This window comes from Botryllus schlosseri, chromosome 15 (assembly GCF_051294905.1).
Source record: "Botryllus schlosseri isolate E-star chromosome 15, Bs_hap1, whole genome shotgun sequence".
NCBI lineage: Eukaryota > Metazoa > Chordata > Ascidiacea > Stolidobranchia > Styelidae > Botryllus > Botryllus schlosseri.
This window is the reverse complement of record NC_137250.1, coordinates 6,568,210-6,592,502: the sequence shown is the minus strand read 5'-3', so window position 1 is coordinate 6,592,502 and position 24,293 is coordinate 6,568,210. Positions and strand designations below refer to the sequence as shown.

The 24,293-nt window shown below is 41.2% G+C and overlaps 3 protein-coding genes across 4 annotated transcripts in view; 1 reads left to right on the top strand and 2 right to left on the bottom strand.

The window, feature by feature from the left end:
• Window positions 1-8,573: 8,573 nt before the first annotated feature.
• Window positions 8,574-10,839, bottom strand: LOC145456662 (acidic amino acid decarboxylase GADL1-like). The gene has a single exon (XM_080334760.1). The coding sequence runs from the start codon at window positions 10,129-10,131 to the stop codon at window positions 8,665-8,667; it is 1,467 nt and encodes a 488-aa protein (XP_080190886.1). The 5' UTR covers window positions 10,132-10,839; the 3' UTR covers window positions 8,574-8,664.
• A 142-nt stretch (window positions 10,840-10,981) lies between these two features.
• LOC145456659 (cysteine sulfinic acid decarboxylase-like) lies at window positions 10,982-12,982 on the bottom strand. The gene has a single exon (XM_080334757.1). The coding sequence runs from the start codon at window positions 12,707-12,709 to the stop codon at window positions 11,066-11,068; it is 1,644 nt and encodes a 547-aa protein (XP_080190883.1). The 5' UTR covers window positions 12,710-12,982; the 3' UTR covers window positions 10,982-11,065.
• A 146-nt stretch (window positions 12,983-13,128) lies between these two features.
• LOC145456660 (flavin-containing monooxygenase 3-like) overlaps window positions 13,129-24,293 on the top strand; it is a 266,805-nt gene continuing 255,640 nt past the window's right edge. Inside the window, exons 1-10 of one of the 2 annotated variants that reach the window (XR_013920676.1) lie at window positions 13,129-13,919; window positions 13,974-14,089; window positions 17,301-17,430; window positions 17,876-18,073; window positions 18,129-18,256; window positions 19,637-19,779; window positions 19,842-20,056; window positions 20,120-20,247; window positions 20,384-20,509; window positions 20,654-21,681. Coding sequence is in view for 1 of the 2 variants with exons in the window: in XM_080334758.1 (XP_080190884.1) it covers window positions 13,808-13,919; window positions 13,974-14,089; window positions 17,301-17,430; window positions 17,876-18,073; window positions 18,129-18,256; window positions 19,637-19,779; window positions 19,842-20,056; window positions 20,120-20,247; window positions 20,384-20,509; window positions 20,654-20,878 (1,521 nt within the window). In the remaining variant the exon portion in view is untranslated. Of the gene's footprint in view, window positions 13,920-13,973; window positions 14,090-17,300; window positions 17,431-17,875; window positions 18,074-18,128; window positions 18,257-19,636; window positions 19,780-19,841; window positions 20,057-20,119; window positions 20,248-20,383; window positions 20,510-20,653; window positions 21,794-24,293 lie in introns of those variants that run through there. The other variant, XM_080334758.1, reaches the window with a different exon arrangement.

Sequence of the window (24,293 nt, the reverse complement as noted above, 5' to 3'; positions counted from 1 at the left end):
TGATAAGATAGGAAGGTGTCGAAACAACTTGGAGTAGCCTTTAAGATCAGACATCCTCCTTAGCCTAGGGCTGTCTTCAAAGACGTTGCAAAACAAATTTGAGTCAATTCCGACCAGTCGAAGCGGAGTTATGTGAGTTTTTCGACGATAGTTTCGGATTATCCTTGATCGGTGGATAATCCGCGATTTATCAACGAAAAACTCACATAACTCGCTTCTACTGGTCGGAATTGACTCAAATTTGTTTTGCAACGTCATTGAAGACAGCTCAACAATTTCATGGGGTTGGCAGAAAAATTTGAAATTTATTTTTATAATTTCCATAATAAATTAAAAATTTTAATTGGATCTGCGGAGTCCTATACTTGTTAGAATTGAACCAAATTTGGTGTGCAGCGTTTTTTAGGGTAACCTTACAATTTAATCAGTGAATGGCTGGAATCCGGGAAAAAAAGTTATTTTTGAACAGCCCTATTGCACACTGAATGAAAAATAATGCAGAGAATATAAGACGCGAGCGACAAAATGAGGTGGCATGTGGCGGAGTGCGAGGTCGATGTTCGGTCGTGGTCCGGTAATCCTGAAGGCTGGCTAGTATTCATTTAGAAGAAATTGCTTGTATTTCGACTTGAATGCGGACATGCTCGACGACTGACGGATAGCCGACGAGATGCTGTTCCACAATTGGGGTCCGGGATACTTGATAGAGCAATGCGTTTTCTTGTATTCCTTCCTCATCATATGGTAGTTGTTCCTCGTTGACGCGCGTGTGCTATAATTGTGCGCTTTTGTTTCCGGGGTGAAAGTAGTCATTGAAATTTGAGGGACATTGACCGTAATGGAACTGATACATAAACTTGGGAATTTCTAGCTTCCTCATATCTTCTATGTTTAGAGCACCAAATCTTTTGAGAAGCGATTTATCAATTGCACATCCAGGCCCCCGTGGGGCTTTGGCAATGATACGGATGATCCGATGTTGAAGTTTTTGCAGTGGGTCAATCGTATTCATGCAGGTAGTACCCCAACAAAGAATTCCGTATTGTAACGCATTGTAACAGAGAGAATACAACGATTTTCAGCTTGTTGTTCAGTTTCGGCAGAGGTGCTGGTCATGGTCAAAGTAACCAAGGACAGAGGTGGTCAAAGTAGCCAAGAAAGCTACTCAAGTAGAAGTAGAATTGAGTGACTTTAATTATACTGAAGTAAATAAGTAGTTCATCATTGGTTTATTACCAATTTTATTAGTACACCACAAAAAATGCGATACAATGAAAAGACAGAAAGATGTCGAAGCGACTAGGAGTAGTCTATGGAATCAGACACCCACCTTGGCCTAGGCGATGTAAAGAGGAGGCATGCACACTGAATGAAAGTAAAGAATATAGTATAGAAAAAGAAAGCGACAAGAAATAGGGCGGCATGTAATGGGAAGCGAGATCGATAGGTCAGTCGTGGTCCGGTAGTCTTGAGGATGGACTGTATTTATTTAGTAGTAATTGCTTGTATTTCGACTTGAATGTGGACATGCTCGTCGACTGTTGGATGGCCGGTGGGATACTGTTCCACACATCAGGTCCGGCATATTTGATAGAGCGATGATCTTTTCGGTCGATCATATGATATTTGAACGGCGTGGACGCGCGTGTGTTGTACTTGTGCGCTTTTGATTCCGAGGTAAAGAAGTCATTGAAATATTCGGGGCAACGACCGCAGTGGAACTGATACATAAACTTGGCGATTTCTAGTTTGCGGTTTGCGCATATCTTCTATGTTTAGGACGCCGAATCTCTTCAGCAGCGACTTGTTGGATGGGCAGCCAGCAGGGTTGTAACCAAGTCACGTGGTTCCGAGTCACGAGTCAATCTTACTTTTGTGGTTTTGACTCGAGTCAAGTCGAGTCATTTTCAATTCCTCACCGAGTTGAGTCCGAGTCCAAGTCACCGTTTAAAGGGTCAAGTCCGAGTCATAACGTTATGACTCGAGTCCGAGTCCAAGTCACAGTATTGAAGTCATGTTCACCTTATGTTTTCAATCCGGCTTGGGTGATATCGAATTCCTTGCTTGCCAAACATGCTTATTTTGTCCCTATCAGAGTCTTGGCACATGTTTATTCAAGCAGATAACGGACAGTTCCTTGCCTCATTTACCGATGCTACAGATAGACGAGACATACCGCCAATATGATAACTTTACTAATCTTAGAACTTTAAATCAAATATTTGTCTTGTCAGTCTGATACATCACAAATACAAGCATTCAGTTTTTAGTACGAGCACATCGACGACAGCTCACAAATAGGTTATAGAGAACCAACGAATTCACGTCTTCATACTATCTGATGGAGAACCAACGAATTTACGTCTAGATACCAGCTGATAGAGAATCAACAGATGCATGTTTATTGTTTATGTAGAGGTCAACTTCCTGCTCAGGTCCCGAAATATAGCCGCCGGAGCGTTGCTTCAGTGCTGATTTACTGTATCTTTAGTCGAATTTGCCCTACATTTTCCAAAAATTCTCAAAAAAGGACACTAAAATCTCAAAAAGGAGGCTACTTCTTAAAATTGTTAGATTGCCTAACAGAACTTAAATTTGGCTCAATTCCAACCAGTAGAAAGCGATGCTATGAGAGAAAATTTGGATTAATTACAACAGAGGCTTTCGAATTTTACCGGCTACCTCATGATATTGTTAGATTGTGTAAAAATACGATTCATAGGAAATTTGGCTCAATTCCAACTAGAAGAAGCGAAGTTATTAGAGTGGAATATTTTGGATATGAAAAAATAGTCGGCTTCTTACAAGTATGTAATTATATTATATGAAAGAATTTCCCACTAAATATACTCCATTTATTTTCAAATCCAAAATTTCTCCTCTCCTATCATTGATTCCACTTTTTAAAATTAAGCCAGATTCTTTTTATGCAACATAACAATTTTATCAAGTAGCCACCCAGTAGAATAAAAAAGAAGTTATTTTTGAACAGCCCTATTGTATAGACATCACACAGAATTAGTCATTCATTATTACTCACGTGCACAATGCACATACCTAACAAAACGTCAAATGGACGGAGGGTATTGTGTGTTTTCACAGACAGCAGATCAAATCAATGAGTTACACTTCAAAAATACTAAAGTGGAAATGAGATCCTCAGATATGTTAAAGCGGCATGGTCTTAGAATAGATCCACATCTACTGAATTCACGTTCCACTTGTGCACTAGATGCAGGAATTGACAAGCATTTTTGAACCACACGGAAGAGCATTGGATACTCATTCTTTCTAGTCACCCAAAAATGCAAAGAATCATCGCCTTCAAATCTACACATGAGCTTATCAGTCTCTTCCAAGTACTTGACCATCTGAGTCATTTCTTCGGCTCTAATTGAACTTTGCTTCGATTGTTTGCTTGTATAATTGAAAAGTCTTGAGTACTCTGATTGCGGAGGATCGATTACCTCTTCATCACTGGATGATTTTGTACAATGCAATATGCATCGCTACTATGTACCATTGTCTGTTGTTTTTACGGCGGCATATCTGATATCAGACGAGTGTAAAAAAAGCAGTGGTGACAAATAGCGATGTCGGCAGAATTCGTCAGATGCGTTGAGCTAACCATTACGATTCGCAAATTTCTTCATCTTCAAGTCATATAAAATAAGCCGAGTCAATGACTTGGGTCGAGTCATGCGTAATGACTCGAGTACAAGTCGAGTCAATCCAAATATTGAGTCGAGTCGAGTCGAGTCATTTTCCCATTTCAAGAAAATGACTCGAGTCAAGTCGAGTCACAAAAAAATCGTGACTCGAGTCATGACTCTAGTCATTACAACCCTGGCAGCCAGGCCCTTTTGGGGCCCTAGCTATGATTCCGAGTACTTTATGCTGTAGTTTTTGCAGTGGCTTGAGTGCAGTTTTACTGGCAGCCCCCCAACAGAGGATGCCATACTGTAACGTCGATTGGATTAAGAATTTAAAGCAGTGATTCCCAAGTGCGGCCCCCAGATAGCCTTCTTGCGGCCCCCAAAATATATTAAGAAATCGATTTATGACAAAAATAAAATTTATATTTATAAAATACTCTTGCTTGGCTTGGCCTCTGTAGTTTTTAATTATAGAATTGCAGGAAAGTTGTGAGTATAGACTGCTAACGTTATGTCACTGCTGTTTCAATGCAATGTGCCCTAACTTTCCAGTTGAACGAGCAGTAGCTATAGATATAAATAGGTATTGATAACTTTCAAAACCGGAGGAATATCCTGAAAAAATGGTGAATTCTTCCCACTTCGTGGTCGCTTGACTAAAAAAGAAAAAGAGGCTCAACTCCCGGAAAATACAGTTTTTCTTTCACATTAACAGGTGGTTGACTGAAAAAAAAGGTCAACATTCCGGTCCAGCTCCCGAAATAGCCGCCGTAGCGTTCCTACAGTGCTGACTTAATGTATATCAGTCGAATTTGGCCCTATATGTAACCAAAATCCTCAAAAAAGAAGACATTTGGGCGTCCTCCGAGGAAACTCTAAAAAAAATCAAAAAAGAGGACAAATCATCTTAAAAGAGGACGTATGGTAACCCTATGATAACTAGATGTGCAACACGTGACTCACGGTTGAATACGCCGAGATGCATGCTGCTTAGGCGGCTAAAAGCAGCATAATTGGTAGTCCTATAGTCAGGGCCGTAACTGCCGCACCCCAAACCCCCCAATTGAGGGGGGCCGAGCTCGAAGGGGTATCAAAATTATTTTGTGAATTAGCATAAATTATAGAGTTTTTTTTTAAATTTATGCAACTTTTTCAAAAATTTTTCGCGCTTTGCGCGATTCCAATTTGCCACATATCTTGATTATTGGGTACTCTTCCCCAAGAAAAAATATGCAGGATTTATAGAAATGGACATATCAGCGTTGGCCATGACCACACCATAACGCACCAAGACATATAAAGTTTTAGGCCATGTAACATGTGACTCCAAGAAGTGTGTCAGAACGATAGGCAGCGAGAAAGCCTTGGCCGTAAAGGCAGGGCATGGTATGGTATGGTATGGAACGTGGATTTTACATACTCCATACTTGCCTTACTCTCTCCATACCATACTTGCAATTTTCCATACCATACCAACATTGTTCCATACCATACTTGATACATATTCCATACTTTCAAATACTGCAATATCATAGTAACCTTTTCTAGCACCTGTATTATGATATTTCGGGTGTAATTATTGCTTAAACCAGCCATGATGCGAATCTAATTCCTGGTAATAGTTTTACAGAGTGAGAAATTTGCAAGATGCAAAACCGGAGTACAATTCTCAAAAACCGGTGAATTTTTCCCACTTTGTGATCGGTTGACTAAAAAAAAAAAGAAAAAAAAAGGTCATCACTTCCGCTCAGAGCTCAAAATACCGTTTTTTCTCCACATTGCTAGGTGTATAACTAAAAAAATAAAGGTCATCTCTTGCGCTGAAATCTCAAAATACCGTTTCTCTCTCCGCATTGCCGCGTGGATGAATAAAAAAAAAAAAAAAAAAAGGTCATCTTTTCGCTCAGAGATAAATTCACCGTTTTTCACTCCGAAATATCCGCCGGAGCGTCACTTCTGTGCTAATTTGCGGCATATCACTCGCAATATGCTCTAAATCTGACCTAAATTTTCAAAAAAGAGGACAAAATCTCAAAAAAGAGGACAAAAGGGCGTCCTCCGAGGACACTTTCAAAAAAGTCAAAAAAGAGGACAAATCCTCTTAAAAGAGGACGTATGGTAAGCCTACAAAATATCCCATCTGCAGGTGATGAATGCTGCAGCGATCTGCGCGATTATTAGTACAGTATTTGGTTGAGGTTAGCGTGGCGAGAATTTCAAACTATATCCACCCCACTCTCTGATCTATAATCCAAATGCGAGAGCGTTTGAAATATGACCAATAAGATATCTCGGTATGTAAATACTAAATAGTGTCAATGTGGAGGACAATGTTTCAGAAGAAATATAATTATCAATCACATTGAGCTATTAGTACATTGAAGCATGAGTGCTGGTAAGCTGTCGTCACTCAAGGTATGAGGTAGTTGGAGTAGCCTACATTACCAATTATTGCGTCACATGACAGACTATATGCTCGGAGACGCCGTGTCTAGTAGACTCGGATCATGGAAAACAGTTTTCCATGCTCGGATCAACATTACTGTTGTCATTATTGCATCACAAACTCATGTCATTCCAGGTGTTGCATAAGCATAAGCGTGTATTTGTTCCTACACAGCGTTTAGTAGTTCACACATAACAAAAGCGATCGTATTACGTGAACAGCGAACAACGTACGCTTGATGAAGCTTGCGCAGATCACGATAAAATGTATAAAATACCAAAGTATGAAAGTATGGAAATGTCGTTCCATACCATAGAATAAAATCTTCCATTCCATACCATACTTGTATCGTTCCATATTCCATACCAAAATATCGATCCATACCATACCATACCATGTCCTGCGTAAATGACTGCTTTTATGCTGAACAAAAACCTCATTATATATACAAAATACATATAGGTTTAATTGTCCATATAGGCGCCTAAATGACTGGCGCCGAATGTTCTTGTCTTGGCAATCTGAACCTCACAAGACAAATACCATCCCGCAGGAAAGAAAATTATATGCCAGTGAAGAGATACCAATCTGAAATCGTGTGATCTTTCAGTTTAGTAGGTTTGGGCAATTCTACATTTTTTGATATAGCAGTCAGGAGGTCACGAAATATCATCATGTAAAAAAGTCATACCTAGGGGTCCGCCCGCCCGAAGATGTTTAATTTTACGGGGTCTGCAGTTCCAAAGACACCTCTCACTCAGCTCTACCGGTAATCTGATTACGTGGGCAAAGTGGACAACCATGCAATTCCCGATCTTATTCACCGATTGTATCATGAATTATCGAAATATTCGCGCGTCGCGCTGTCTCACTAAACAGAACAACTTTAATTTCGTGGCAAAAGCGAACAACGTGATGCGTGGTCAGTATATCACCCTATGGGAGCCCGGGGTCCTGACGAAGTGCTGTTACGTTCCTGCCAACGGGTATACCCCCGGATATGTTTAATTACTATTGAGGGGGCCTATACCTTTTCAAACACACCTCACTCAGCTCTACCGTTAAATCAGATTACGTGAACAGAGACAGGATGAAAATTGATAGCAATACATGCAATTCCCATTCATATTGACCGATTCAGTCACGAAACTAAAGAAATTTCTCGCGTTTCGCGCGTTTAGGCGAGAAATGCTGATTCCCTCAACGGACACCCAATGCAGCAGATATAAGAGGTGGTAAACAGTGTACAGTTTTGAAATCTCGCCAGGGCAATAAAACTACTCCGAAATAGCCATGATGACTGTTTGGGTCCGTTTCATAGCCGTAGTATTCGTGCGGCCCCGACCGTATACTCTGAAATTCTAAATTTGGCCCTCACACCGCAAAAGTTTGGGAACCACTGATTTAAAGAGTATCAGAAGAACCCATGCTGGCATGAAGCGCCTAAGGCTGTAGAACAGGCCGCACTTCGGTGATAATTTAGTTTCTTGGGACTGAATATGAAAACGATCGTAATTCATTCGCATGGATTGTCAAAAGCTGCAAATTGAGCTATGCGAAAGGTGCAAAGCTCGATTCATATTGATGCATACCAGGAAGTATCCTATTTTCGACAGCATAAGCAATCGTCCATATCATGGGATGAAAATGGTGGTATTGATATGGAAATGCGATAGCCTACTAATCCTCTGTTTACTCGAACAGCCCGTTTTTGAAATATCATGATATGGCGCACTTCCCCCATATTATAAGGCCCGTAGTTTAGTCGAAGAGTAATACGTTGTAAGTTGTATCGTATACGGTGTAAACACACTCTGAGTTTCAGTTGTTGATTATGAATATATATTGCAATTGTATATTGAAATTCTGTACCTCCAAATTTCTATTTTCAGTTTTTCCAATGGCAAAATCAATACTCTTTTAGTGAGTTTCGATACCCACGACTCTTTTCAACATGATCTTTCGATGACTTGTCAATGATTATTCATCTCTACGTTATATCTCAGCAGACCCTTGGAACGATGCAACGCGCCCTGCTCCTCTCTCCTATTAACTATGGACCAAAAATATGTCACGTGACCTCTATTCGTAGTGTAGCCTACTTGGTATATAATTTTTATATATAATTTTACGACAATGATACAATGTGACGATTTCATAGAAATTATGCAAATATAAAACCCACCTAATTCGTACTTACATGACAATATCTGAAAGGTTAGAGGTAGGAAATAGTCCAAAACAATTCCACATGAAGGCAGTAAAACTACTTTAATAGTCCTAAAAAGTAGGAACGTTTCGTTACCGACCAACTTTGCGTATGACAACATACTTTTTTGGAGACAGTAGGCCTATCCACTCCGTTCTGACAATGATATATATACCGTAATTCTCGCATATATTTTCCATGCCCTAAGTTGGCATATTTGTTCCTGTATCTATCTTTATTTCACTCTGACAAGGTTAGAGAATCAGGGTTAACATTATATATTTCAAAATCTACAACAATCGGCGATATCATAGTCGACACACGAAAAAATAAGAACGAATTCAAGAATTTGCCTACAGATCGGAACCTAGTTTCTCAATTTCGTCGAGGACGAACTCCATATCTTTGTGATTTACTCTTGGGTTTATAACAATCATCCTGAAGAAATTCACGGTTGCTTCAACAGGTTGATAAGCCACCAGCAATGAGCCAGTTTTTTGCATTTTTGCCTTGATAGCAGGGGCTACCAAACTGAGTCTTCTCCAAAATTCCTCATTCTCATCCTCATTTCTCAGACTGGGAGGAATGAACCAAAAAGAAATGTTTGTAAACTGCGGCTTGGGTATCACTAGCCTAAAATGATCGCGTTTTCTGATCAGTTCGGTCAGATACTCAGCATTATCGAAGGCTTTGTCGATTCTCTTTTCATACAATCCATCTCCATTCGCCTTCCATGCGAGCCAAAGTTTCACCGAATCAGACCGCCGTCCACATTGTATCAACTTTTTCCCCAAGTCGTACGAGACGTCATACTGTTTGTCTGGTTGGAACAAGTATGGCGCAATGGTAGTGTTGACTTCGGCAAACATGCCCTCGTGCCGCGAGAGGAGAATGGAACACTGAATCGGCATCTGAATCATCTTATGGGGGTTCCAGGCGATGGAATCAGATCTCTCCATCCCATTGCACAAATGCCTGTACTTCTTTGAAAACATTACGGAGCCACCCCAACACGCATCCGTATGCATCCAAAGACCATATTTCTCGCTGATGTCCGCTACGTCATTGAAATGGTCAAATGAGCCGAGCACAGTGCTTCCGGCAGTTGCAATAACTAGGAACGGAATGGATCCTTTCTTTTTAGTGCGTAATATAGCTTCTTCTAGTTCTGAAATGATCATTTTGCCGGTCTCGTCACAATTGATTTCCACACAGTTTTCAGTACCCAGACCAAGCAAAGCAGCATTCTTTGAGGCGGAGTAGTGCGCCTGTTTCGATGCGAATAAAACTAAAGGCGCGCTTCCAAAATTACCTTTCGTTTTCAAATCGGGGCATTTTCTATACCTAGCCAGGTTAGTTGCCATCATAGCAGAGTACGATCCACCAGGGCAAAACGTCCCTTCTCCTTTCGAAAACCCGAACAAATCTAAACACTTTTTTACGGTTGCAATCTCAGTCATCATAAAGAAGGGTGCTACCTCGAAAGTATGAGCATTCACGTTAATAGCAGCGACAATCATTTCACCAGCCACACCGTATTTATCTGGTCCGATGAATTGCTGGTTGAAAAACCTGGGATTGTCGGTATTGAGACTGAATCTGAAAGCGTCGTCGCAAAGTTTCTTCAAATTTTCTAAATCTACCGCTTCGTTGCTAATTTCGAAGTCCACCAGCGACGATAGCTCGGACGGCGTCTTGAAATTCAATACTGGATTATCACGACTGTCGGCAGATTTCCAATGATTCATACATTTTTCAAAGACATATTCCAATATCGCGGATTGATTCTTGCTGACACTTGTCAACTCCGTCTCGTTCATTTCGCGGCACCTTTGTTCACTAATGTTCACGTTATGACGGTACTAGATCGTTCTGGCTGAATAGAAAGAAGCGTTTCGCAAATTTGCAAGAGAGTCTCTGCAATAGAATCGTTCCAGTCATCACACACGCATAAACGTATATGTCTCTGGATTTCGTAATGTCAGCCGACATTGCCGCTAGGTCAATATCACGATATTTGCTCTCAACGACTTCCCTCATTGCAGCCGCAGGTAATTCATCGTCATCGGATTATAGTTGTTGATGCTGCATCGCCGTATCACCAGTTAGCATATAAATATATCATTAATTAATTATAACAGAGGCCACAAGCTTCCACCTGGCACATTGTACCGCATCGCTTACTCAATTTTTGCACTACTTGCATCACTTCTTATACTACCAAATATCGTTTTGAATATGCTTACGTAAGCAATTCCGTTATCACTATTATATACAGCATCAGCGTTGCCAGCATATTGATGAATCAGGCTCAGAAGTAGGCATTTATAACTTAATTTTTACTCACTACGCTATCTCTACCGAAGAAGCAAAGGAGATTGTGGCCTAATTAAGTGACTAGCCTACATACACGGCAATGAAAGAATTTCCATATTGGTACCAAGTCGTCATCCTGTAGGCTACAATTTAGCTCTTTTATTAACCTATCAATAACTGTACCTTTTAAACATCGCATGCGACATAAGGACGCATTTATGGCGACACAAAATTGTTACGAAGTTCTGCGAAAAATATTTGCTATCCGCTTATATAGATGGACTAGCTATAATTACATCCCTCTCTGCGTGGATATCGCCTCCTTACACAACCTTCAATAACAGCATTCAACAGTAATTTCAAAATCATTGTAATAACCGCAGTACCAAACGTCGCAATCGCATTACAAATTACAAGCGTTACGCCAATTCATTCCAATCACAAATCGGCGCCATGCTTCTCGATCTCTTCCACAAGAAAGTCCATGTCCTCATGAGTTACACGGTGATTTATTACGACCATTCTGAAGAAGTTGACTATTTTTCCTATCGGTTGATATCCCACCAAAATCGACCCGGACGCTTGCATTCTAGTTTTGATTTTCGGCGCTACGAGATGAAGTTTACGCCAAAAATTTTCGTTTTCTTCGACGTTCCTCAGACTAGGCGGGATATACCAGAACGACACGTTTGTGAATTGAGGATTTGGTATCACGAGACGGAAATGTTTACGATTGCGAACTAATTCCGTTAAGTACCTCGCGTTATCCATGGCGATGTCGACCTTCTTTTCGAATTCATCATCGCCATTAGCTTTCCAGGCAAGCCACAGTTTAACTGCGTCTGGTCTTCTACCACACTGAATCAGGCCTCTCCCCACGTCAAACGACACATCGTAGGGCTTATCCGGTTGAAACAAGTACGGAACCGACGTGCTATTCGCGTCCGCTAGCAGTCCCTGGTGCTTGGAAATCAAGATAGAACACTGTAAGGGCATTTGTAGTAATTTATGTGGGTTCCACGCGATTGAGTCGGATCTTTCCATACCGTTACATAGATGGTTGTGAGTACGAGACAGCACTGCAGCCCCGCCCCAACAAGCGTCTGTGTGCATCCATATTTTGTGCTTTTCGCAGATATCTGCGATTTCGTGGAATGGATCAAATGCGCCTAACACGGTAGTTCCCGCTGTGGTGATAACCATAAACGGCACGTCGCCATTTTCTTTTGACGTCACAATTGCTTTTTCAAGTTCCGACGGTATCATTTTGCCAGTCGCATCGCACTCAACCCCGATACAGTTTTCAGTGCCGATTCCCATAAGTGCAGCGTTTTTTAGCGCGGAATAATGAGCTTGCTTAGAAGTGAATAAGACTACAGGCGGACTGTTTCGGTTTCCTTTAGTTTTCAGTTCCGGACACTTCCAAAACCGGGCTATGTTCATAGCGAGCATTCCGGAGTAAGAGCCGCCCGGGCAAAACGTACCTTCTCCGCTAGAGAATCCGAATAGCTCCAGAGATCTCTTGATTGTAGCCCTCTCGGCCATAATGAAGAAAGGTGCGACTTCATACGTATGAGAATTCACGTTTAGGGCAGACACGACAAGATCACCCGCTATGCCGTACTTATCAGGGGCAGCGAACAATTGGTTGAAAAATCTTGGATGGTCGGTGTTGATACTGTATTCGAACGCATCGTCGCATAGTTTCTTCAGAGATTCGAGGCCGACACTCTCGCTGCTTATATCAAAATCTACCAGCGACGCAAGCTCAGTCGGCGTCTTGAACTTCAGAACCGGTTTGCTGCGATCATCAGACGTTTTCCAATGGTTCATACTTTTTTCGAAGATATATTCAAGCAAAGAGGCTTGATCAGTATCCAGCGATTCTCGCGCAGAAGACGACATTATCCTTCTAGAAAATCCTAATAAATTTAATAACCTCGCCGATTTTCTGTTACAACAACAAGTTCTCATGCGCATCGAAATCTTCTGCAAAACCATTACGCGACGCGTGTCGACAAATATAGCTGAGTCTGTATTATTCGTGTCTATACTGCGAGCAGCTCCCATATATTTGCTCATTCAACAACTCAAACGATTGCGCTACAAAACGACGTACACTGACAGGCGACAGCTATTCCCGCTGGAGAACCACATTGTACTGGCAGCACTTCCGTAATAAAAACTACTCTTACAATTGCCGTTTCGCAAAAGGACTGATGAAATCAGATAAATGCCGAGCTAAGTTTTAGCCCTACACGCTCTTTGAAGCGAGGTGACCGGATGACAATGTTCCCTCTAATTTTCGAGTCTGCGCACACTCACCAACTCACTGCGCAGACCCTTGGACAACAGTGCGTAAAGGCTAAAAAAAGGTCATCACTTTGAAATTGTGCGCAACTTAGATTTTCTGTGCGCAGAGACCGTGTCAGCAATGCGCATTTGCGCACGTGCGCAGCTTAAAGGGAACATTGCACTGGTGCTACTAAAATTAGTCTTGTTTTTCCGTCGTTTCGAGGTTTTCATGTGCTTGATTTTAAACTATGCAGCGCAGTGGATCATCAACTAAGAAATTGCTCTTAAAACTGCTTTGCTTTATCGTTATTAATTAGAATCACTGTTAGCTATGGAACAAAATGATTCAATCGAGAAGCCAGGGGCGCTGTAGAGGATAGTGTGGGAATCATTGCATCACATGACAGGCGTAGTTATCGCTTCACCAGGCTTCGCACACACAATGTATTCAGTAACATATATTTGCCAAGAATGTGAATGCGTTGAGGGAGTTCATCGTGACATGCATTCTACACACTCGGAGCACGGGCTAGCTTTACGTTGGGAATTACACAATCCTGTCATACGTTTCACAATGCACATGTAGGTAATAAGAAACATTTACACGACTTAGAATTACCGTATCGCTTGACCTCACCACGCCGATACACTGCATATCAGCCCGACCATCTCGCCTGACCGCATCTCTATCGGTACATCTGCAAACCTGTTCTCTAATCTATCTCCAATCTCCATGCATATTTTGAACCCTGTACAACAGAGACACGATTTTCTGCAATTCGTTCTTTCGTACTGAACTCGCGTATTGTAGAAAGCTGCCTGTAGGGTGTGACTCGTATCAGGTACTGTACAAGAGCGAGCAGATTACAGGCTACGTCCATTCAAATGTCCAAGTCCGTGTGCGTGATTGGAGCAGGAGTTGCAGGCATTAGCGCTGTCAAGTCTTGCTTAGAGGAAGGTTTGGAACCTACGTGCTTCGAAAGTCGAGATAATCTGGGTAAAATTGCTATATTCGACACGCGCGGCAAATTTCTTTGATGAACTTCGATAGGCGGAACATGGTACTTCAATAAGGAGGAAAAGACGAAAACTGGGCGGGTTTACGAATCCCTTATCACAAATGTCAGCAAGGAAGCGTCATGCTTCAGCGATTTCCCGTATCCGGACGTAAGTAGGCTACTTTTTTTTACATTCAGACGGACTGACATATTAGAGTAGGGTTGCTATACGTCCGGACATGTCCGGAATTTCACTGAAAAATCTGCGTCCGGGAGGAATTTCTAAAATATGCCTAAATGTCCGGAATTTTGAAGGCTTGAAGCAGGCTCAAAACTTTTTCGTAAATCAACATAAACAATATTATTTTCAAGCAGATTTATGCTATTCAAAATTGTTCTTCGCGCCGCGCGCGAGTTAATGCAACGTATAATGATATTAGTATGGGCTCCAGGCACCAGCCTTGTCAAAAATGCAATCAAAATAAATATAAATAACCATAATTTACTAGAATAAGTTTGATTGTAATCGCAATTATAAGCTTACGGTATATTCCTAGAGTTGGTTAAGGCCGATTGGATGCTTCAATCACAGACAGTGGTTCCAAATCTTGGAGTCGTCCGCCTTTATCTGGAGATCGCGATGATGTTGGACGTAATCAGCGTCTTAGGCCGTGAGCAGTGGTGGCCCTACGAACGGGGGGGGGGGGCTGGGCGAGACTTACCAGGGGGGCCTATAAGCATCTAACCGTAACTTCTGGGGGGGCTACAGTCCAATCGTCGAAGAATCCATTGTGTTACAGCTGTGAAGCGTAGGCTACGACTAGTTTATACTAGCACACATTTACTTGGCGATAATAACATTGATAAAGATACCCAAGATGGCGCAGGATGTAAGCAATTATACATCATTCAAGAGGGCAACAGAATTCCAATGGATGCCATACCGACCTATGCTTGGATATCTAAATAAGCTACGAAAGGCAAGCTACGACCTTTTGATATTTAACTATTTTCCGTACCAGTTTGATAGTTCGTTGCATCCGTGGTTGCACCAAGTCACGGCGTTCCGATCACTAAAGTCCTCCTCTGATTGTATCTTTTGACGCGACTCAACTCGAGTCATTTTTATTTTATCACCAATTGATTCCGAGTTCGAGTAATTCTACAAACGGTCGCGCCCAAGTCCAAATCACAATTTTCAGTACGAATCAGCAACGGGTCATGTTTAGCCATCATAAACAAGTAATGTCACGTAAAATAGGTAATCTTCCACAGCGTCGTAACTTATGAAAGTGATGTAATAGTACAGTTTGATGAGTAGTTTCTGGCTTCTGGAGTAGTTTTATAGTGAATTTTAAGTTCTCAAATTTAGAAAAATGGTAGGAAAATTGTCGAACACTTCGAAATCCAAAATGCCGTCGCGGGCCGCACAAAATGGTTTCGCGGGCCGCGTGTTTGAGACCTCTGGTGTATACAGTCGATGGGCAATGCTTTACTATTGTGACGTCATATTGACTGCCAATGTGTTACACCTCATTTTAAAATCCGCTAGTGGGCGCTAAAGAGTGTCCGGAATTTGCTCCACATGAATATGGCAACCCTATATTAGAGTCAATTGCCACAGCAAGGAATGTGGCCCCTGGTCTATATTACAATGAATAATAATTGCTGAGTCCTCTCTTGCACAATAGCTAGCCATTATGCATTGACAATAAAGGCGTATATACGAAAATTTCGGAAGTTGACTTGGGTATTTGTATTACAACACACTGTCGTAAAACTATGTAGAATTGTTATTGGCATAATTATATATATTTGCTTACATAACGGGATTCAGGTTCGTGCCAAAGTATACCGGGATTACTGAAAAAAACTGGAGAGTTTTCATCAGGGCCGTAACAGCACTTCGTCTGCCCCCCCCCCAAAACGTTGGTCTTGGGCCCTCCATAGGGTGATAAACCTAACTTATGGGGGGCTTCGCCCCCCCGATCCCCCTCAGGCTATACGCTGTTTGCCGATACTTGTCATCTACATTCGGTGTCCGTTTAGTGAGTCAGCATTTCTTGCCTAATCGCGCGAAGCGCGAGAATTTTCTAATATTCATGACTGAATCGGTCAATATGATGGGGAATTGCATATATATTACTAGTAATTTATACCCTCTCCATGCTCACGTAATCTGATTTACTGGTAGAGCTGAGTGAGGTGTGTTTGAAAAGGGAAGGAACCCTCAATAATAATTAAACATCTCCGGATGTATACCCGTTGGCAGGGACGAAGCAACACTTTGTCAGGCCCCCCAAATAAACTTGAGTCTTGGGCTTCCATAAGGTGATAAACCGTCCCCCATCACGTTGTTCGCTTTTGCCACGAAATTACAGTGTTCCCGTTTCGTGAGCCAGCGCGATGCGCGAAAATTTCCGATAATTAATGATAAATCGGTCAATAAGATCGGGAATTACATATATATTGCCATGAATTTCATGTCCTCTCTACTCATATTTACCGGTATAGCTGAGTGAGGTGTCTTCGAAACTGTAGAGTCCGTAAATAATAATTGAACATATTCGGGTGGGCTGACCCGTTGGTATGACTTCGTTACATGATGTTATTTCATGACCTCCTGTCTGCTATTTTTAAAAAATATAGAATCGCCCAAACGTACTAAACTAAAAGTTCACACGATTTCAAATTGGTATTTCTTCACTGCCGTATAATTTTTCCCTGCAGGATGGTATTTGTCTTTTGAGGTTCAGATTGCCAAGACGGGAACATGCGGCGCCAGTCATTTAGGCGCCTATGGACAATTAAACCTATATGTATTTTGTATATATAACGAGGATTTCGGTCAGCATAAGGGCAGTCCCTTTCGGCAAAGGTTTTCTCGTTGCCGATCGTTCTGGCACACTTCTTGGAGTCGCATGTTACATGGCCTAAAACTTTATATGTCTTCTTGCGTCGTGGCGCGGTAATGGCCAGCGCCGATATGCCCATTTCTATAAATGTTGCATATTTTTTCTTGGGGAAGAGTAGCCTACCTAATAATAAATATATTTGGCAACTTGAAATCGCGCGAGCGCGAAAAATTTTCCAAAAAGTTGCACAAATTTTCAAAAAATACTCTAATTCACGAAATAATTTTGGGCCCCCTTCGAGCTCGCCCGCCCCCAATTGGGGGTTCTGTGGTGCGGCAGTTACGGCCCTGGTTTTCATGATATTTGACAGAATGATTACCCTGCCAGCATATACTTCGTATGAGATCTCGTCTACGTAGTCACTAGTCAGTCCTAGATACACCAACGAGCGACGATGCTTCAATAAAAATGATCGCCATGGCAAGCTCGATTAGCATTTGCAATTACTATGTCTTAATTATACAGGAATTCCCGCCGTATTTCTCTCACGCAAAATTTCTGGAATATCTAAAGAGTTATGTCTCACATTTCGAGTTGGAGAAACACATACATTTCAATCGGAAAGTCATTGATGTGAGCCATACTCAAGTTGATGGTACGCTCGACCGGGGTGTGCAACCTAGGGCCCGCACAGAAATTTTGTGTTGCCCGCGAAGAAGTTATAATTTCAATGGTGTAAGAAATGGTTTTCTAATTTAGCTTGGTCTTGGGCGTTTGATTCAAGCTCAATTGGGCTGAGGTAAGGGTCAAAATAATCCTAGACTCACTGAAATATGCATATGCTGAATATGCACATGAATATATTGACAACATTCTTTCATTATCCTTGATTTTTCCTGATATTCATGGTCGCTATGTGTGCTGCGTAGCCCGAAATAGAAAACATATATGGGGCACGCGGTTTGACGGCGTTATCCATCAATAGAATATATATACGCTTCTCAAAAAGGTTGCACGCCCCTGTTTTAGACAATCAGAGATGCTTTAATTCGTTACTGCGCATACGCTAATTTTCATCTGGGAATTTCGGAAAATTGCAGGACGAGTGAAATGGATTGTTACGGTTCAATCCGTCGACCCCGCTGTCGATAAGGAGGAAATGCACAGCTTTGATAACCTAATTATATGTACCGGGATTAATTCCAAACCTGAAATGCCCAAAATTCGCGGCCTCTTTACAACATTTCAAGGGAATATACTTCATTCGTCGGATTATGACTCACCCGAAAAGTGGAAAGGTATATTTACGTACCTTTGTACCTACTTATGCCGCAATCTAAGCTTCTATTACAGGTAAAAAAGTTCTTGTCATTGGACTTGGCAATTCAGGAGCTGACATCGTTGTGGACACCAGTCGACAGTCTGACCGATCGATTTTAAGCTCGCGTTCGGGAGGCTGGGTAATTCCCCGATGCTTTGAGGTAACATGTATGTATAATTCGTATATGTTGTATAGCGTATATAGGAAATCGAAAATGTCCTCCATCCTACGTCCTCCTTTTACAGCTTTGACACCCAGTCTAATGGACAGGCTGAAGTAAAAAATACGTCCCAAATGACGCGTAATGCGGACAGAAAAAATGACCTTTTTTAGTCGACACCAAAGCAGTATCGTTAAAAGTGGGTAATTCGGGAGTCGAGTCGGAATGATAACTTTTTTTATCAATCAACTCAACATGATTTCCAGTAAAAATATTCAAATTCCTGTAATCTAACTCTTATGATTTGTAAAAAGTGTCCTCTTTTTCTGATTCCAAAATATTCCAACTCTACTGTATAAGATATTCTGTATCAGCTAATGGAGAGCGATAACTTTTGCATGCAATGCTTCTCGAATCCTCCATTGTGGCAACTTGTGCAGACTGCGCAGTGCGCATCCATTTGTGCCAAGACTTTCTTCTCATAATACCTGCCAATCAGTCATGGCTAAGGCTGGGTCAATATGGCCGGACTTTGACAACTTGATAATTAGAGCGTAATGCCGGTAATCTAATTCGAATCTTATTAGTGAAATGTTTTTATTCTAATATTATAATTCTAGTAATATTTCTGGGTTTCCTGAAAAGAACCGCATAGTGCGAAACGAGCTGAGCTTGGTGTAGCCTACTGTGTGTACATTGTACGTACAATGTACATGTACATCAGGGCTGTTCAAAAATAACTTTTTGTTCTGGATTCCAGTCGGTCAGTCATTAAATTGTCAGGTTCCCCTAAAAAACGCTGCACACCAAATTTGGTTCAATTCTAACAAGTATAGGGCTCCGCAGATCCAATTAAAATCTTTAATTTAAACAGGAAAATTAAAAAATAAAACTTTCAAATTTTTATGTCAACCCCATAAAATTGTTGAGCTGTCTTCAGAGACTATGCAAAACAAATTTGACTCAATTCCAACTAGTAGAAGTGGAGTTATTGGAGTTTTTCGTTGATAATCCTCGGATTATCCACCAATTAAGGATAATCCGAGAAATATGTACATACATATGTACATATATATGCAATTTTCATGCTTATGAGAATAAACTCTGATTTGATATGAGCTAAACTCGATTTTTGTTTTATTTCCTTTAGTTCGGAATTTAATTCAATTTCCAAGTTCCTGCTAGTTCAATAATTCTAATTCCAATCTAATATTTGGGAAAACTTAAAATTTTGTAGTTGTTTAACTCTGATTCGGGCTAGGGGGTAGGTAAATATTAATTTATCATTCTCGCTGGTGCCAATTAGTCCTACTTTCCAGGCTCAGTCAGTATTGTTTTCTCTTTAGAGTATTTACTCTTTGCCAAATATGCTCATGACAGAAGGGTCTGCCACCCGACTTAACGGCCGTAACCCGTTTCCAATCGTTCGTTCGATCGTTCGTGCCATCGTGGATCGGCAATTGGATCGGGGACAAACTTCTTAATAGCAGAGTCAACCACGATGCCATTGGATTGAGATCAAGGCAGGCGATAACAGTCAGATGCTTTTCAATGGCTGAGACAAGTCATTTTGTATGATTTCCAGATTTGAGTCGCTGGACCCGCAATCATCTTACCTAGTTAATGACGAGCTACCGGCGAAAATTATGTCGGGAAAAGTTGTAGTTCGTCCCGACGTGGCCGAATTCACTGAAGACGAGGCCGTATTTGTTGACGGGAGAAAGGAGAAAGTGGATTGTGTTATTTGCGCAACTGGATATAGCACCAGATTCCCATTCATCACCGACGACATTTTGCCTGGTAATATGTTTTGGCACTAACTTGTATAGGCGTGTAAACGCTATATAGTGGATTTCGTTTTAGACAACAGGTTTCAATGGAAACTCTTTGAATGGATATTTCCTTATGAATTTCGATGCCCAGAGACGATTGCAGTGGTTGGTATGCTGCCATCATCTGGTGGATCGGCGGTGCCTTCATTCGAATGCCAGGTACGCACACGAACTAACATACCCGAATTGATGTTAATATCTTCTAGTTTAATCTACCAGATATGAACATTGTCCGATAAATTGAGCCAATGAAACTCAAATGGAATCAATGCATGATTTTCGCATTTTTCCGTAGACGCGGTATGTTTCTCAAGTGATGTCTGGACTAACGAAGCTTCCTTCCGTCGCTTATATGAGGAAAAATCACAAGATGTTGTTTCGCGGACTGCCTGTTGGCGGCGATAGATCTCAAGTATTTCGAGTGGGTATACAGAATATGGGCTACCACAAATATCAATTTCTTATATTATTGTGCTTTTGAATGGTGCCTGTTGTAATTTTCCTACACAGCTGTCTGCGAGATCTCCTATCTCATAATATTAAAATTAACAATTTTTTTTTTCAGACTAAGCTTGGGTTCTCATATCAGGATCGACTCGCGAAGCGCGCTGGAAGTTTTCCGTATTTCTTCACGATATTTTTTAGAAATCCAATACTGGCATTCAAAGTACTGTTTGGGCCATTCTTGTCCTATCAATATCGCTTAACTGGTAGACATCAGTGGAATGGAGCGCCAGATCGCATTATTAATGCAATTCCAAATACTCTGCTTGCCATAAAGAAAGGTTGAAGATTGAAATATTCTGCTTATGGCTCTTATACATGTCGGATCGAATTGGGATAACATTCCAACCGCATAGCGACCGATATGATAACATTATATATAATGAGTGTTACATTCATATTGCTGTATATGCAGCATATAACCTACATTCCCATTATTGTTAGGGCTTGGCAAAATCGAGTACCTGTGTGATTCGATTCTGAATCACGTAATATGCTTCGAGTCGAGTCGAGTAATCGAGTATCACTCATTATGACGTCATAACAGAATGAAATTCGTCAAGCTTCAAATATGTGCCGTTTATGCCCCCACAAAGAATATAATGCCTTTTATCCCTCTCATTAATGATACTTCGGTACTTTTTCGACCATACCGATTTCATTCCACTAGGTGACAATGATGTGGGATAATCCCGACTCTGGAAATGTGCTGTAACCTTCGTAGCTTTGTATTATATGTTTCGTATGCTACGATACCGCCAATCAAGGTTTCAAGGCTTCAACAGTGAAAATTCGTATCGAAACTATAATTCTCGTTGATAAATTAACTTTCAGTGGCGAGAAAATCGTATTTTACTACTCGACTCGAATCACCAAAATTAATACTCGATTCAGATTCGAGTACTCGAATCATTGTGCCCAGCCCTAATTATTGTATGTAGTGTGCATGAATATACCCAGACCCTACCTCTTTCATACTTTTTCCATGTAGAGAGTCATATAACCCTGGAAAAATAATCATAATGACATTGCTAAAATTCCCAAAGGGACGAATATTCGTCATTCAACGTTAGCTTTTCCACTTTGAAGGTTACACATTTCCGTAACAACTGGCGTGCTGAAATTTTCTGCGATGCAAAATTGATTGGATCAGGATCAGTTTATAAATATATCCAAGTCAAAATGACCGCTATGCCGAGAATTCCCGTGTTACAACACTGACGTGATGTTTTCAAGAATAGAGGACAAATTGTGTGTCAATGTTAGAGGCCGTAAATGCAGGACTGTAGCTGGAAAGTCGCAAAGGTTCCAAATAGCAAGTCAAATTCTCTTTGCGGTTTTCCATCGAGTCGTTTTCAATTCACCACCGGGTCAAATCCAAGTCGGGAGCAGAGAGTCGAGTATACGAGTCATACTGTTGACACTCGAGTGTACGAGTCATACTGTTGAGACTCGAGTCCACGTCATTGTGTCATTGTATTCGATGTTCAGTTTCGAACCACTTGTTATAACTCTGTTTGGGTGATGACGAATTACTCGCAATAATGATATAACAATTTCCCGCTCTTAACAGTTTTTGACCCAATTTTTCAAGTAAATAGTTCTGATAGACGAAGAACGAAATAGTTTGATAACTTTACTATTATCTGAAGTTACAATGGAAGGCCTGATGTAGGCCTTAATTGACCGCCTTCGAGTCAATACAAAATTGACACTTGTCTGTGGTCTTAACTGCCGCACTCCAAACCCCTTGATTGGGCAAGGGCGAGCTCGAAGGTGGCCCAAAATTATTTTGTAAATTACCATAAATATAGAGAACTTTTGGATATTTATAGAACTTTTATTAAATTTTATTCGCGCTTCGCGCGATTTATTGTCGCTAGCTGTATTGATATCAATATGGGTAGCCTACCTCTCCCCAATAAAAAAAAACGCTCAAGTTATAGAGATAGGCATTTTGGCGTCACGACACATTAACACGTTGAATGACGTTCCGACTGAAATTCGACTCTGCGAAGTGTGCTGCCAAAAGCTTGGCGGCGGGAGAAATCTTGATCTAATAGGACCGCCTCATATTGGCCGAAACCGATATATAAATGTCTCATTTCCCTCGTCCTGGCACCTACACGGATGACGTCTAATATTCTTATCTTGACAATCTGAGCCCCACACTACAAATGCCACATCGTAGAGAAAAATTATGCGCTCGGTAAAGAAATGTCACTTTAAGTCGTGTACTGTTGTTGTTTTTGGTATTCATGTTTTTTTCTCGATTACTATGGTCATTTACACATGGTCGAAATATAGTTTGGAAAAGGGAGAAGCGCAAAGAATGTCAAAATCGGACTGAATGCTGGGATTGTTACACTCATTGCGCTTGGTAATCTCACTTGCGATTTGGGTGACCCCGGCCTTGAAGACTTAGGCCATATATCGGGTCTCCCATTAGGAAGATATAAAAAGATGTACTATTGGACGTGAATATTTGTGGACATTGCCTATACCAGTGCAGGGATATCTAGATATCCCTGTACCAGTGGTTCTCCACCTTTCTTTGGCCGTGGGCCATTTTCGGGGTTGAAAATACTCTGTGACCCACCTCTTATCCTAGAGTCGTAGTCCTGTTCAATGTGTGGTAGCCTATACTCGCTGCCGCCGCTATGCCTATACACATCCCCTACTTTTAACAGTAAATTCATATCTATTGACCCGAAGAACTTTTCGCTTGCCTCATATCAAGAGCAACCGGTACGATAAAGGATATACAGAACAGATCATATTTAAATACAGGCCTTATGGGACGCGAAGTCGCGCAAAGCCTGACAAAAATTTTCCAGTTTAATAGATATCCACCAACAAACAACCAATGACAGAATTTTGGGCCCCTTCGAGCTCCCTCCGATAGGGGCTTCGGGTTGCGACAGTTACGGCCCTCGAAGATCGCATAACTTTTGTGTAGGCCTACTCCCGCTGTTCCACTCATGTTATTAAAGCCTAATGATCCAATACCCAGCACATCCACTGTGTAATTGGGGTTTTGGTTCCACTATTATGGGGAATATTATTATCATTCTGGGCCCGTTTCAAACAATTCTTTGGCGAATGGAATACAAACAGAGAAGTTGATGACGAATTTTTATATGCTAGCTAGAACGTATAGAATTCTTGTAAGCCTACCTGTTGAAGTTGCGATGTCAGAACATCAAATCCATTGATACAATCAATTCGTGTGGCTCTTGCATTATGTACAATGACTTCGAGGCCGGACATTTGTAGACCGACTTCGAAGATCAATGTGCTGTACTAAATCCTCAATCCGTTAGCCTACGATTCGTTGCGATGTTACGGTATACTTCCATAGGAAGTTTATAATTGATAATATATTGGAATTGTGGCTATACTTTTATGTTACAATAATACGAATGCTGAAGTGAACCTACCATAAATCAACACCAAGTAAATATTTCAGTCCGAGTACCATTTTCAAGGGCATACGACGTATGACACTGCGGGAATCCTTGGTTACTTCAGCATTAACTTCCAGTTATTATATAATCGAAATCATTGCCGTTGCTGTTGGCCGTAGGACGTAGGTTGTCATAGCCGGGGGACAAAAGCCGCCGTTTCCCCTCCCATTTTCGACTTACACGCTGTGACTCCATACGTGCCACTATACATGTCATCAGAGTCGGCTGAAAAGC